At 42.1% G+C, this 12,623-nt stretch overlaps 1 protein-coding gene across 3 annotated transcripts in view; it reads right to left on the reverse strand.

Moving 5' to 3' along the window:
- The window catches only part of KCNIP1 (potassium voltage-gated channel interacting protein 1), a 342,826-nt gene that overhangs the window by 86,049 nt on the left and 244,154 nt on the right, over window positions 1-12,623 (reverse strand). Inside the window, exon 2 of one of the 3 annotated variants that reach the window (XM_066591091.1) lies at window positions 6,707-6,751. The exons of the other annotated variants lie outside the window; for them this stretch is intronic. Within the exon in view, the coding sequence (XP_066447188.1) occupies window positions 6,707-6,751 (45 nt within the window). The remainder of the gene's footprint in view (window positions 1-6,706; window positions 6,752-12,623) is intronic. 3 annotated transcript variants of the gene reach the window in all.

Here is a 12,623-nt window from a genome sequence, read left to right on the forward strand (position 1 = left end):
TACAACAGTTTGTGTGATATAAGTTAAGTTACATTGTGTTTGTCTATAATTGTGACTTGGATAACAATAAAACCACATTTTATAAGTAATCAATGCAGAAATCCAGGGAATCACAAAATGTTCCCTTATATTTTTATGTGGTGTGATGCAACTTTGACAGTAGGAGATCCTACTGTCAAAGCCCTAAACTAAGCCCTAGCTGCATAAAAAAAAATAAAAAAATACACATACATCGCCTGGCCGCGTCTTCTTCCCGGTCCCAGACACTTGCATTCTTCTTCTCTTCTGGCTGGGGATTGAAAAATCCACGACTCTTGGAAGCGCTACCTCTGACTGGCTGACGCTTAGCCAATCACAACCAGTGCTCGATGAACCAATCACAGCCATTCATCAAGTGCTGGCTCTGATTGGCTAAGCGTTAGCCAATCACAGCCAGCGCTTCCAGGAGGCGGGAATTTATCAATCCCTGGCCAGAAGAGAAAAAGAAGACCAGTATCGGGGACCAGGAAGAAGCTGCAGTGGAGCCACGGACAGTGCGTCTAGGTGATGTATACTTTTTAAATTTTTTTAGCTGTGGCTGTTTTTCGGGTAAGACTTATATTTCAAGGTCGTCCCCCACCGCCGAAAATCCTCACATGTGGTGCTGCAAAGTCACGCGACTTTGTAGCAAGAAACCACAGCGATATTGCGCGTTAGAATCTCTCTCTACACAGACACAGACAGCTTGTAATGCTGTTTGTGTAAAGCTGCATTCACACCAGGGGTCTGACTTTCAGTCATAATTCCGTCTCTCTGCGCCATTTTTGAAGCAGAGAAACAAAATTAAATAAAACGTTTCCATCTTTTCCCAATTGATTTTAATGGGTTTTCAAAAAAACCCTGAAAACTCAAAGCTTTTAATTTGCTTCTGTTCAATTAGGTTTCCGTTTTTAGCAAACTGAAAGCTTCCCGTCTCCTTTTCTGTTTTTTTGAAAATCTATTGAATTGAATGGTGAAGGAACGGAAAGATTTATTTTCATTTTAATTCCGTTTTTCTGCTCCAAAAACAGAACCGAGAGACGGAATTATTACAGAAAGTCAAACCGCTGGTGTGAACCCACACTAAGGGCTCCTTCACACTGACGAAAAAATCGCGCAATTTTCTCGGGATGCGAGAGTGAGTAAAAACACATGATTATGAAACCAATCGTTTTCAAAGGTTTCATTTTCATTTGCGAAGTTTTCACTCCTGTGATGCGTGGAAAAAAAAATCGCAGCATGCTCTTTCTTTTTGCGATATTGGCCAATGTCTTCAATTGAGCCGTGGGCAGAGGCCGCACCGGTTCCATTAAAAACAATGGGAGAACATTGCGATCCCCTGCTACGACTGTGATCCCCTCCTGCGGGACCGAAGGAATCCCCTGGTGCAGCTGTCACAGCAACAGCAGGGGATCGCAATGTTCTCCTATTGTTTTCAATGGGGCCGGTGCTGCTGCAGATGAATACGCCTAGCATTTAGGGGTTTAACAGAAGGGTTTTGAGGGCGATATCTCTCTCGCCAGTGTGAAGGAGCCCTAAGATATTCAAGTTTGTTAAGCTGCACTTTTCTATCTGGGTCATTCCATGCCAAGTGGACCAGTGGTCCCCACTCGGCCATCTCCGATTTTGCTGAAAATTTATAAGGATGTACATGTATGTTTGAAACGAGGTTCTGTAAAGTTCTAGGGCCAGATATCAAATACCTGGGACACTGTTGCCCTTTCACTGGAGGTCCCAATGAGCGCGCGGCTTCAGCTACGAGGATTTTGCAAACTTAAGCCATACTTTGGTTAAATATATCTCAAAACCAAAAACCATTGGTAATTTGTGCTTTGACCAGTACACCAAACAGCTATATGGCTTTGCACTGCTGCAATATCACGGTCAAAGCATATGTATTTGTGAAGATATTCACATCCACATATGATGAAAAATGTTAAATGATCAAATCTGACCTATTTTTAAGGTCAAATATCTAAAAAAGGGTACCCCTCAAATCTATTTATTTTGATATCAGTCGAAAGAGCAAATTTTTCTCTACAAGGATCATCATTTTATTTTTTGGAGTCTTTCAGTTTAAGAAAAGAAAAATGCCACTGAACATGGCGTTTTTAAACATACGCAATGAATGATAAATGCACTATTCAAACCCTTGCGTTGGTCCATGGTGGTTATACCACTACCAATTCCCTAAGAATTGGTATTATAATCCTATTAAGAATTGTAATAATGCCAAATCTTTTGAGAATTGGCAGCCCCATCGCCTAGGGGCCACGCCCGATAGCCGTGTAAGGCCAGCCACGGGCGGTCTCTTTATCACAGGTTCCGAAGCCTGAGGGTGGGTGTCTTAGCCTAGGATCCCAAGCCTAATATTGGGTCTCTTTTGTTGGTTCCCAAGCCATAATGTTCAGTCTAAGTGGTCTGGAACTGTTGCTGAATTTGCAACATAATTGGCTCCAAGAAGCTGTATTGTCGTCCCATTGCTGTTGCAGCTGGTGCTGGCAGTATTGCAATGATTGACTGCTCAGGAATCCAGCAGGTATCATTTCTCACAGGCCAGTGAAAGAAGCTAGCTGGTCCATGAGGATGCATGAAATTTATTAATGCATCATGGTCGTCGACTGAAATTTCAGATTTGGCATTATTACAATTCTTAATAGGATTATAATACCAATTCTTAGGGAATTGGTAGTGGTATAACCACCATGGACCAACGCAAGGGTTTGAATAGTGCATTTATCATTCATTGCGTATGTTTAAAAACGCCATGTTCAGTGGCATTTTTCTTTTCTTAAACTGAAAGACTCCAAAAAATAAAATGATGATCCTTGTAGAGAAAAATTTGCTCTTTCGACTGATATCAAAATAAATAGATTTGAGGGGTACCCTTTTTTAGATATTTGACCTTAAAAATAGGTCAGATTTGATCATTTAACATTTTTCATCATATGTGGGTGTGAATATCTTCACAAATACATATGCTTTGACCGTGATATTGCAGCAGTGCAACGCCATGTAGCTGTTTGGTGTACAGAGCAAAGCACCGGTTACAAGTCGTTTTTGGTCTTGAGCTATACTTGGCCAAAGTTTGGTGTAAATGTCATGCGGCGTGATTTTCAAGCTACTTTGACACAAAATTGTGGCCGATATATTCTTTTGTGATAGCCGGTACTAATTTTTTTGTGTTCACCAGCAAAAGTTGAGCTAGTATGTCCAATTTCAGCATCATAGCCAGTATATTTCTATAATGCCTATGTGCCAAAGTTTGCAAAATCCTTGTAGCTGAAGCCGCGAGCTCAGTGGGACCTCCAGTGTAAAGGCGACAGTGCCACAGGTATTTAAGATCTGGAGCTAAAACTTCACAGAACCTCGTTTCAAACATATACATATATCTGAGTAAATTTTCAGCAAAATCGGAGACGGTCGAGTGGGGACGATTTTGAAAATTGGTCCAATTGATGTGGAATGACCCATCTGTCTTTGCTGGGAGGAATTGAAGGGCTACAATGCTTTGGTCTGGTAATACTCTGTCCAATTCGAAGTACATGGAATGTGCAGCCTGTAGGTGAATAAAGCTGATAAACAACCTAGAACAGTCCGGATTTAACACACAGAGGTGCATATGCTAAAAGGGTTTTAGTAGGAAATCGAGCTCCGAGTCACGAAGGCGGGCAGTGCTGGATTCTCCTTACCCACAGCATGTAGACTGGCAGCTCTCTCCCCTTTTGTGCTGTGGGAGGGGAGAGACCGGAATGGCCTACCTCTGTGAATCGGAGGTCCATTGCCAAGTCAAACTTCAAAGTATATATTTTTTAGAAATGCCACACTGTTTTCAGAATAATACATAATGGTGGGAATCGGCATACCTGTTCTGGGTTCATGCTGCCCGTAATTCAGGTAGCATAAACCTGATGGCAAAATGCCTAAAGTGGATCATAGGAGGCACAACTTAAGTCTATGACTACACATAACGTTTGGATACCCATGTGATAAAATTGTGACAATACTGTTAATGCAATGCAACCACAATGTTTCCCTGTGGGAAAGAAAGTTGTTGGCGACATCAAGACCGTTGCAGATATTCCAACCTGGACATACATTTGCAAGAATATGTATTTCTGTCTTGGATACACAGAACAAAATGTGGTTTTATTGGTATCAAAGTCACAATTATTGACAAACACAATCTAACCAATAACAAACAGCGTTACTGTTTATGTCTTTTATGCTGTGTTAACATGGGGGCTGATTTGCGGTGGAATGTCCGCAATAGGCATTCCGCTGCAGAAATGGAAAGCCCGCCTCCAAACACGAGCCACTGGGTGTGGATTTTATGAAGCATAAAATTGATATGCTGCAGAACTGAAATCGGCACCGCATATCAATTATCAATTGTGCGGATTATTTCCGTAGCTTGTGAACGAGATTTACCAAATCTCATCCACTTTGCTGCTACTGTAAATGCTGTGGGATTTCCTTGCGCGAATCTGTAAAGAGAACACACCAATGCTGGCTATGTGTTCCCATATAAAATGCTGAGGAATGGGCGCAACGGCCCCAAAACTCGTCTATTGTGTTTTGGATTAATTCTTCATAACAACAGAAGAGTGGAGCTTAGAAATACATCTCGTGCCTCTGTAAGAAAAGGGATTGCGCCTACAACTACTTTTTTCCTACATTTATTCCATATATTTGCACGTCCTCCTGGGAAGGTGTGAGGTTTTATGGACTGGCTGCATCCTGTTAGACTTGTCAGGAATCGATCAATCTCGCTCCCATATATAGAATAGAGGGAGAAGAAAATAAAATCAAATCCGCAAACCAAAACATCAGTTTATAGACTTTAGAACTCTCAAGCACATGCTCCACTCCCTCTTTTTCCCTCTCATCTTTCGTTCCTTCTACATAGTTTTGGACTCCCCATGCCCAAGACTATATAAAAGAAATATACTCACCGCAGCACTGGACATTTATTTCGGCAGTCTGGCGCTGCGTCATCTGACAGGTGACATTGCTCAGCCAGCAGGTCTGGTGACATCCTGTAAACCTGTCACGTGGACTTCTAATGTGCAATCCCTGAATGGGATGTCACTGATCACATCCCTGTTGGCCGCCCATTGGCTGCAGTGGTCATGTGGGTTAATGGGGGAGCAGCCTGGCAAGCAAGAGGTGAGTATAGAGTTTTGTTGTAATAGGTTTCCATCAATGTTTGGGGTTCTTTTAACTAGAATGTGCTACAATGCGGTAAATCAATTTGATGTGTGTCATATTATCTGCCGCTGCATCTGTAGCTCACACCTCTCTATCATTTGTCAATTTCTGGGGTCTTTTACACCAAAAAATCACAATGAAATGTATGTACAAGAGGGACCTTATTTCTGTTATTGGAGTCTGCTTCAAAAGAGACCAGAATTGTAACTTTATGTCCACCATAAATATAAACCATAGACTGCTGCAATGCGTACAGTGTTTTCTGTCTTGCCGGGGTGTTGGCCCTTGATTTCAATGGAGTGCTTATAAGGAGTGATCTGCAAACTTCATACCAAACTGATCAGGTTAAAGGTGAAGGGGACTGATTCCACCTCTTGGAAGGTGTGAAGTTACACCTTAAATACTATGCTACATCTACAAAATATAAAGCGTGCATCCAATTAAGACATCTAACAATGCATACAAATATATAGGCTTGCATGCAACAAAACACAAATAAAAGCAATGAGCACAGCCAACATCATCAGACTGGATCCCTTTATATGATCTATATTTGAACTCAACAAGCCATGGTTCCATGCTATTTAGAGGGTTGTGGCATGGGAAGTTGTGGACATGAATAAATCGGTTTAGTATTATTTGGTCAATAGTTGTTATATGTTATGTATGAATGTTGAAATGTGCGGTATATGTGAATATGTATCAAACTCTAACAAATCATTTAGCACCCCCTTCTCACCCCCCCCCCTTTCCTTCCAAAAAAATAATTTCTCAGCCTATGCCCCCGAAATTAGGGATCTAGCTTTTGTTTTTACAGGATCCATGATGGATCTGATTTGTCATTATCTGCTATGATCCATCATGATCAGTTCCTCTTTCCCCATAGGTTTGGTCAGTCAGGTTTCAAATTTGGGGTGGGATAGTGCACTATTCTGAGAGTCAAAAAGTAATGGGAACCTGAAGGAAAAGAACTAATGGAAGTGGTTTTAGAGTATCTAACCATCAGCTATTTATCCTGCATTATGTGGCTAGGGAATAACTTAATGTCATGGAAAATAAAATCATCTAGTATATAGGATACCTTTTAATGGCCAACAAAAGGAAATAATATGACAGCAAGCTTTTGAGACTACTTAGGCCTCTTCATCGGGCTTGATGAAGGGGCTTAAATAGCTTGAAAGCTTGCTGTAAAAATGTATTTTTCTTCACCATTAAAAAGTATCCCATCTACAAGATGATTTTGTTTCTCTTACTGAGGGCAGTAACATGTTATTCCACTGGCTAACATGGTAGCAACTTTTTTCTCTCTCTTTTTACTTTTCGTGGGGGAAACCCCCTATTAAAGCTATCCCAATGTAACAAGAACATGAAAAGCTGACATAAAGCTATGAATTAATGCAAATGGTTTCCATGGACTATGTTGTGAGTCTGATGCTAATGAATGAGCCAGCAAGTCAGAAATACAAAAATCCAATACCTGACTTGTTTTGGCGAGGGGCGTAGTCCATAACATACAGTTGACCTGTAAAAGAAATAATGCACAGTAGAAGACTTACTCTTGGTAAAATACTGGAAGGCCCCGTATAGCGAAATTTCCACCTTGAGCATAAACTGTGCAGTCTTCTAAACTGAATAGCTAATACCAGAAACCTGTATCCCGTGCATTATGTGCCACTGCTGCATTACCTTTGTCTATGCCAATACATAGTGAGTTTATTGGGAATTCCACACCGACAATATGTAACAAAGTTTAATGCATGGATATTAGATTTTACAAAGCCAGATTCACATGCTGTAGAAGAAAACTCCATGCCGATACAAATCTAATCTGTGGAAATGTCATAGGCTACACCTACTGCATAGAAATGAGTTGGATCAGTAAATCACTGCCTTAGGTTCAGCTTAACGGCACATTTTCTGCATTTTGTCCGCAATGTCTGAAGGTCCTATAAAAAATTAATTCACTAATACATTGACTAATGCTGGGCTACGCTAGGGCGATGGTATGGAGCATGTTACATAAAAACAGACTGGAATGTATTAACGAGGAAGAATACATTCCCCAACATTGAGACCGCAACACCAAGAAGGAAAAGTTGTAAGGTTATGCAACTCGAGGAAGTTAAAGGTGTTAATGTTATGCACAGTATATGGTGGCAGTATATTGTATGCAATATAGGTGATATATGTGCATAAAGTATATGGTGAAATTATGTGTACAGTATATGGTGGTATTGTGTGTGACGTACATGGCAGCATTACTTGTGTGTACAGTGTATAGTGATATTGTGTGTAAAATACATGGTAGTATTACTTGTGTACAGTATATGGTGGGATTGTGTTTAATGTACATGGTAGCATTACTTGTGTGTATGGTATATGGTGGAATTGTGTGTGACGAACATGGTAGCATTACTTGTATGTGCAGTATATGGTGGTATTGTGTGTAACGTACATGGTAGCATTACTTGTGTGTACAGTATATGGTGGTATTGTGTGTAACATATATGGATACATGGTAGCATTACTTGTGTGTACAGTATATGGTGGGATTGTGTGTAACATACATGGTAGCATTACTTGTGTGTACGGTATATGGTAGCATTGTGTGTAACGTACATGGTAGCATTACTTGTATGTGCAGTATATGGTGGTATTATGTGTAACATATATGGTAGCAGTACTTGTGTGTACAGTATATGGTGGGATTGTGTGTAACATATATGGATACATGGTAGCATTACTTGTGTGTATAGTATATGGTGGTATTGTGTGTAATGTACATGGTAGCATTACTTGTGTGTACAGTATATGGTGGGATTGTGTGTGACGAACATGGTAGCATTACTTGTATGTGCAGTATATGGTGGTATTGTGTGTAACGTACATGGTAGCATTACTTGTGTGTACAGTATATGGTGGTATTGTGTGGAACATATATGGATACATAGTAGCATTGCTTGTGTGTACACGATGCGGTAGGATTTGTACTTACAGTAGTGGTAGTCATCATACATGCATAATAGAGGCAGTATATGTTTTTTATTGATGTAAGGTGAGCCATAAGAATCAGTTCCTCCGGTGGCTCCAGTATACCCAGTCCGACACTATAGTACACTATAATAATAGTTATAATAAAAGTTGCTATTAGCACCGGTATTTGTTTATTGCTGAAATACGTTTTCTCTAATGGAGGCTGAAGATTGCTCATGTCTGGCTTATTTCATCCTACAGACCCAAGGTTTTCATACTTTGGAATATGCCAAAGCATCCTCCTCACAGACGTTCACATTGAAGATCTACTTCACTTTCACTGCACGGAAAAATAGAAAATATTGCAGGCTGGAGATTTTATGTTGTAAACATCGTAATGAGGAAATTGTTCTAATTATACTGTACCGTAACTGGAAAGAACAATGCTTTTATTGCTGGATTTGAACCTGTAGCATCATGTAAGGCTCTACAGGGCTTGTGGGAGTAGCAGTGCCATGCCAAATTTGTGCCCCTGTCAAATTCCCTCCCCACCTGTTTAAGCTAATTTTATGATCATTTTGTTCCTGCAGTGATTTACCATTTTAAACGTGTTTTTTTTAACGCTATTTTTATTTTTCTACATTTGTATGTCCTTGTAGGGGATTTGAACCGGATTTGAACCGGAGAAGAATCACAGACTATGGTAGGCCCCAACACCGGTATCTGGCGTCTGGTTGCCACGACAATCTATCTGCCCTCTGCAATTACACAGCACGCTCCCTCCGTGAGTCTTTTACATGCTGTGATCTACACTGATCGTGGCATTTAAGGGGTTAACACCAGGAGGTGGTCTGTAAGTCACAGCTGCCTCCCGCTGCAGGATGGCGCAGGCTCACTTCTAAGCCCATGCCATTTACAGGACGTAAGTTTACGTCCTGCTGCGTTAACTACCACCCTGCCAGGACGTAAACTTACATCCTGTGGCATTAAGGGGTTAAAAGAAGTAAGTTAAATATTATCTGTAAATCAATAGGAAGATATAAAATAGTACGTGTTTGTGGCATTTCCTCTCCTTTTTGTGGTTCCATTCCTTTTTTTTTCAAAATGTAGAATGCTTGAGGTGTGGGATTTCTTGAGGCATTTTCCCATAGGCTTACCTAAGGCTACATTCACACGGGAGAGCTTAATATCAGACGCTTGCCAATGTGTGTTTTTCACGCCAATGCGAGACTTATTTTATTCACTCCTGTGAAATAGCGATCCTCAGGCACGGGTTTCACGAGCATCGAAGGATTGATATTGTTTCCCATTGATTTTGATGGGAAACGTCGCATCGCACTTGCGATATATTATGGCCCCATTGGAAACAATCGCTCATGTGAAAAAGTACATACAAAAGAATGGATTTCATATTCATGCGAGATTCTCACCTGTGTGAATAAGCGCTAAAAAAAAAAAAATATATATATATATATATATATGTTTGGTAAAATGATATTGGTAAAGAAACGCTATCTTTTCTCCTTAGGAAGAGCGCCTAGACGGTGAGCGAGGAGACTCAAATATTGGTAAAGTGTCACCCGGCTTCCCATGTCAACTTGCCATCGAGAGAAAGCTGCGTTGAACTCCTTCATAGTCATTTTCCCTCACATCTGCAGAGGTCTGTGATGTACATTTGGCCTCAGGAAGTCTTTGATCATCATGGCAATAAAGTTAGCCAGTGACCAGTGGATGTTAATTACCCACTGCCAGCTATTTGACACCTCTGGTATTTCTCATAGCTGTTTTGGCTCTGTGCCTGGCTAGTGTCCTTATCAAAGGAGAAAGGTCCCAGATCAATGTCAGTAACATTTTCAGAACAGGGAGGATATTGCAGTTACTCTGTGCGACCTCCCAGAACTTCCAAAATAGCTGATAATCGATCGCGTATCATGTTTAGTATCTATGGGTAGATAAATTCCTGATTTCAAACATGACGGACATATCTTCCCCATTGGAGCGCCTCCCGGGGAAATATGGCCAGAAATATTAAAGGGGTTGTCCCGCGGCAGCAAGTGGGTCTATACACTTCTGTATGGCCATATTAATGCACTTTGTCATATACATCGTGCATTAAATATGAGCCATACAGAAGTTATCAAAAGTTTTTCACTTACCTGTTCCGTTGCTGGCGTCCTCGTCTCCATGGTTGCCGTCTAATTTTCGCCGTCTAATGGCCAAATTAGACGTGCTTGCGCAGTCCGGGTCTTCTGCTTTTCTCAATGGGGCTCCGTGTAGCTCCGCCCCGTCACGTGCCGATTCCAGCCAATCAGGAGGCTGGAATCGGCAATGGACCGCACAGAAGCCCTGCGGTCCACCGAGGGAGAAGATGCCGGCGGCCATCTTCACCGGGTAAGTAAGAAGTCACCGGAGCGCGGGGATTAAGGTAAGCGCTGTCCGGTGTTCTTTTTTAACCCCTGCATCGGGTTTGTCTCGCGCCGAACGGGGGGGGGGTTGAAAAAAAAACAAAACCGTTTCGGCGCGGGACAACCCCTTTAAATCGGGGTTTCCTACAGATGATCCACGCATATATTCAACCCGCCCATGATGATGTCAGAAGAAGGTTGATCGGGTGTGGTTCTGTGGAGGCTTAAAACTAAGTGGGTTCTGTCACGGATGGGAGAGGGGAGACCCGACAGATCTCGCCTCTATCACTGATTTGTCACAGACCACCTATTCCAAGCGCTCTTGCAGCTGCAAACACTGGTCACAGCAGAGCCCCGATCGATCACTCTAGCCAGTTTATGTCGCCAAACTACAGGTGGATTTATAACCAGCTTTTAAGGGGGTCTTGCCATATGCAGACCAAAAGCACAAATCCCCCCTAATCCGGCCTCACGCTCTCCAGCACACAACAATGCTGCTCGCATACATACGCTGTCACCACCAGCTGTTAAGGGAAACTGGGACCCAGACTATTAATTATGACCACAATCTTTGGAGTTTATGGTTTGTTTTAAAACGAACAAGGCTTAACTAATAAACTATAGATTGCAAATATATATATTATATATATATATATATATATATATATATATATATATATATACACACAAAGGATATACAAAAGGGTTGTTACACAGGAGTATAAAGGTATACAGGTATACACAACAAGACAGTATAATAAAACAAGGAGAAAAGTAAAAGAAAGATACCATATTTGGGATGTCTAGCCCAAGATTCTGATCCATGCAGAGTCACTAAAGCAATGGGAGCAGCCTAATGCCAAGGCATATCTCTGAAGTCTGACAATACACCTTCCCCACCCCCTCTCCTGTCATTCAGGAGGGTTGGGGTGGGGCCATGCATCCCTTGTGGAAAAATCATAATTCCCCATTTTTCCCATATCTTCGCATAAGGTCCTCCAATCAAATATTTGTGCCTGGCATACTTCCGGTCATGATTTTAGCTATTTAGCGATACTAAGCATGACACGTAAATTATGCCCAGGTATGCAGATACGCCATTCAGGGTGTTCTGGGCTTTGGACCTCAATGTGTTTAGGTGAGTTTAGTTCAGCTGGCCTACACGATTTGGAAAATATAATTCATATCACGCTGGGACCTTCACACAACCAAGAATCTTTATTAACAAATTTTCCTTTAATTTGACTGTCGGTGCCTTAACGTCTAGGAGAACTCTGATCTGAGATGAATGAGCCTCCTGATACTTCATTAAGGCCTCATGTCCACGGGGAAAATCAGGCCCGCCGCGGATTCTTCATAGAGTATCCGTAGCGGGTCCCTCCTGCCCCGCGGACATGAGGCCAAAAAATAAGAATAAACTCACCTCTCCGGACGCTGCGGTTCTTCCTTCCTTCCCGGCTGGATCTTCTTTCTTCGGCCCGGTGGATGTGCTCGGCATGCATGCGCCAGGCACATCCGCCGTGCCGAAGAAAGAAGATCCGGCCAGGAAGGAAGGAAGACCTGCAGCGTCCAGGACAGGTGAGTTTTAATTATGGTACGGGTGTTCCGCGGATCCGGAAGGCTTCCATAGGCATCAATAGAAGCCTGCGGGAGCCGTACCGCGGCAGACCCGCACTAAAATGGAGCATGTCCGGATTTTTTTCCCGCACGTGGGTCTGCGCCTAAAGGGAAAAATGACATCTGCAGGTATTTAACTACCTGCGGGTGTCCAATGCATCCCTATGGGACGCGGATCCGCGTGCGGGAAAAACGCTGTGGATTTTAACCCCGTGGACATGAGGTAAGCCATCAAACCATGCAGTGTCCTCATGCTAATTCTAACTAAGCAGACATTTGGAGCCAGGAGTCTTAAGGAGAATGGAGGGGCCTATTTACATCACAACTAAGATGAGGTAATACAATAACCTTTCTAAATGCAAATATCCAGTAGGCAGGGGGAGGAAATAGGTGAGGGGC

The sequence above is a fragment of the Eleutherodactylus coqui genome, chromosome 2 (genome assembly GCF_035609145.1).
Source record: "Eleutherodactylus coqui strain aEleCoq1 chromosome 2, aEleCoq1.hap1, whole genome shotgun sequence".
Taxonomy (NCBI): Eukaryota; Metazoa; Chordata; class Amphibia; order Anura; family Eleutherodactylidae; genus Eleutherodactylus; species Eleutherodactylus coqui.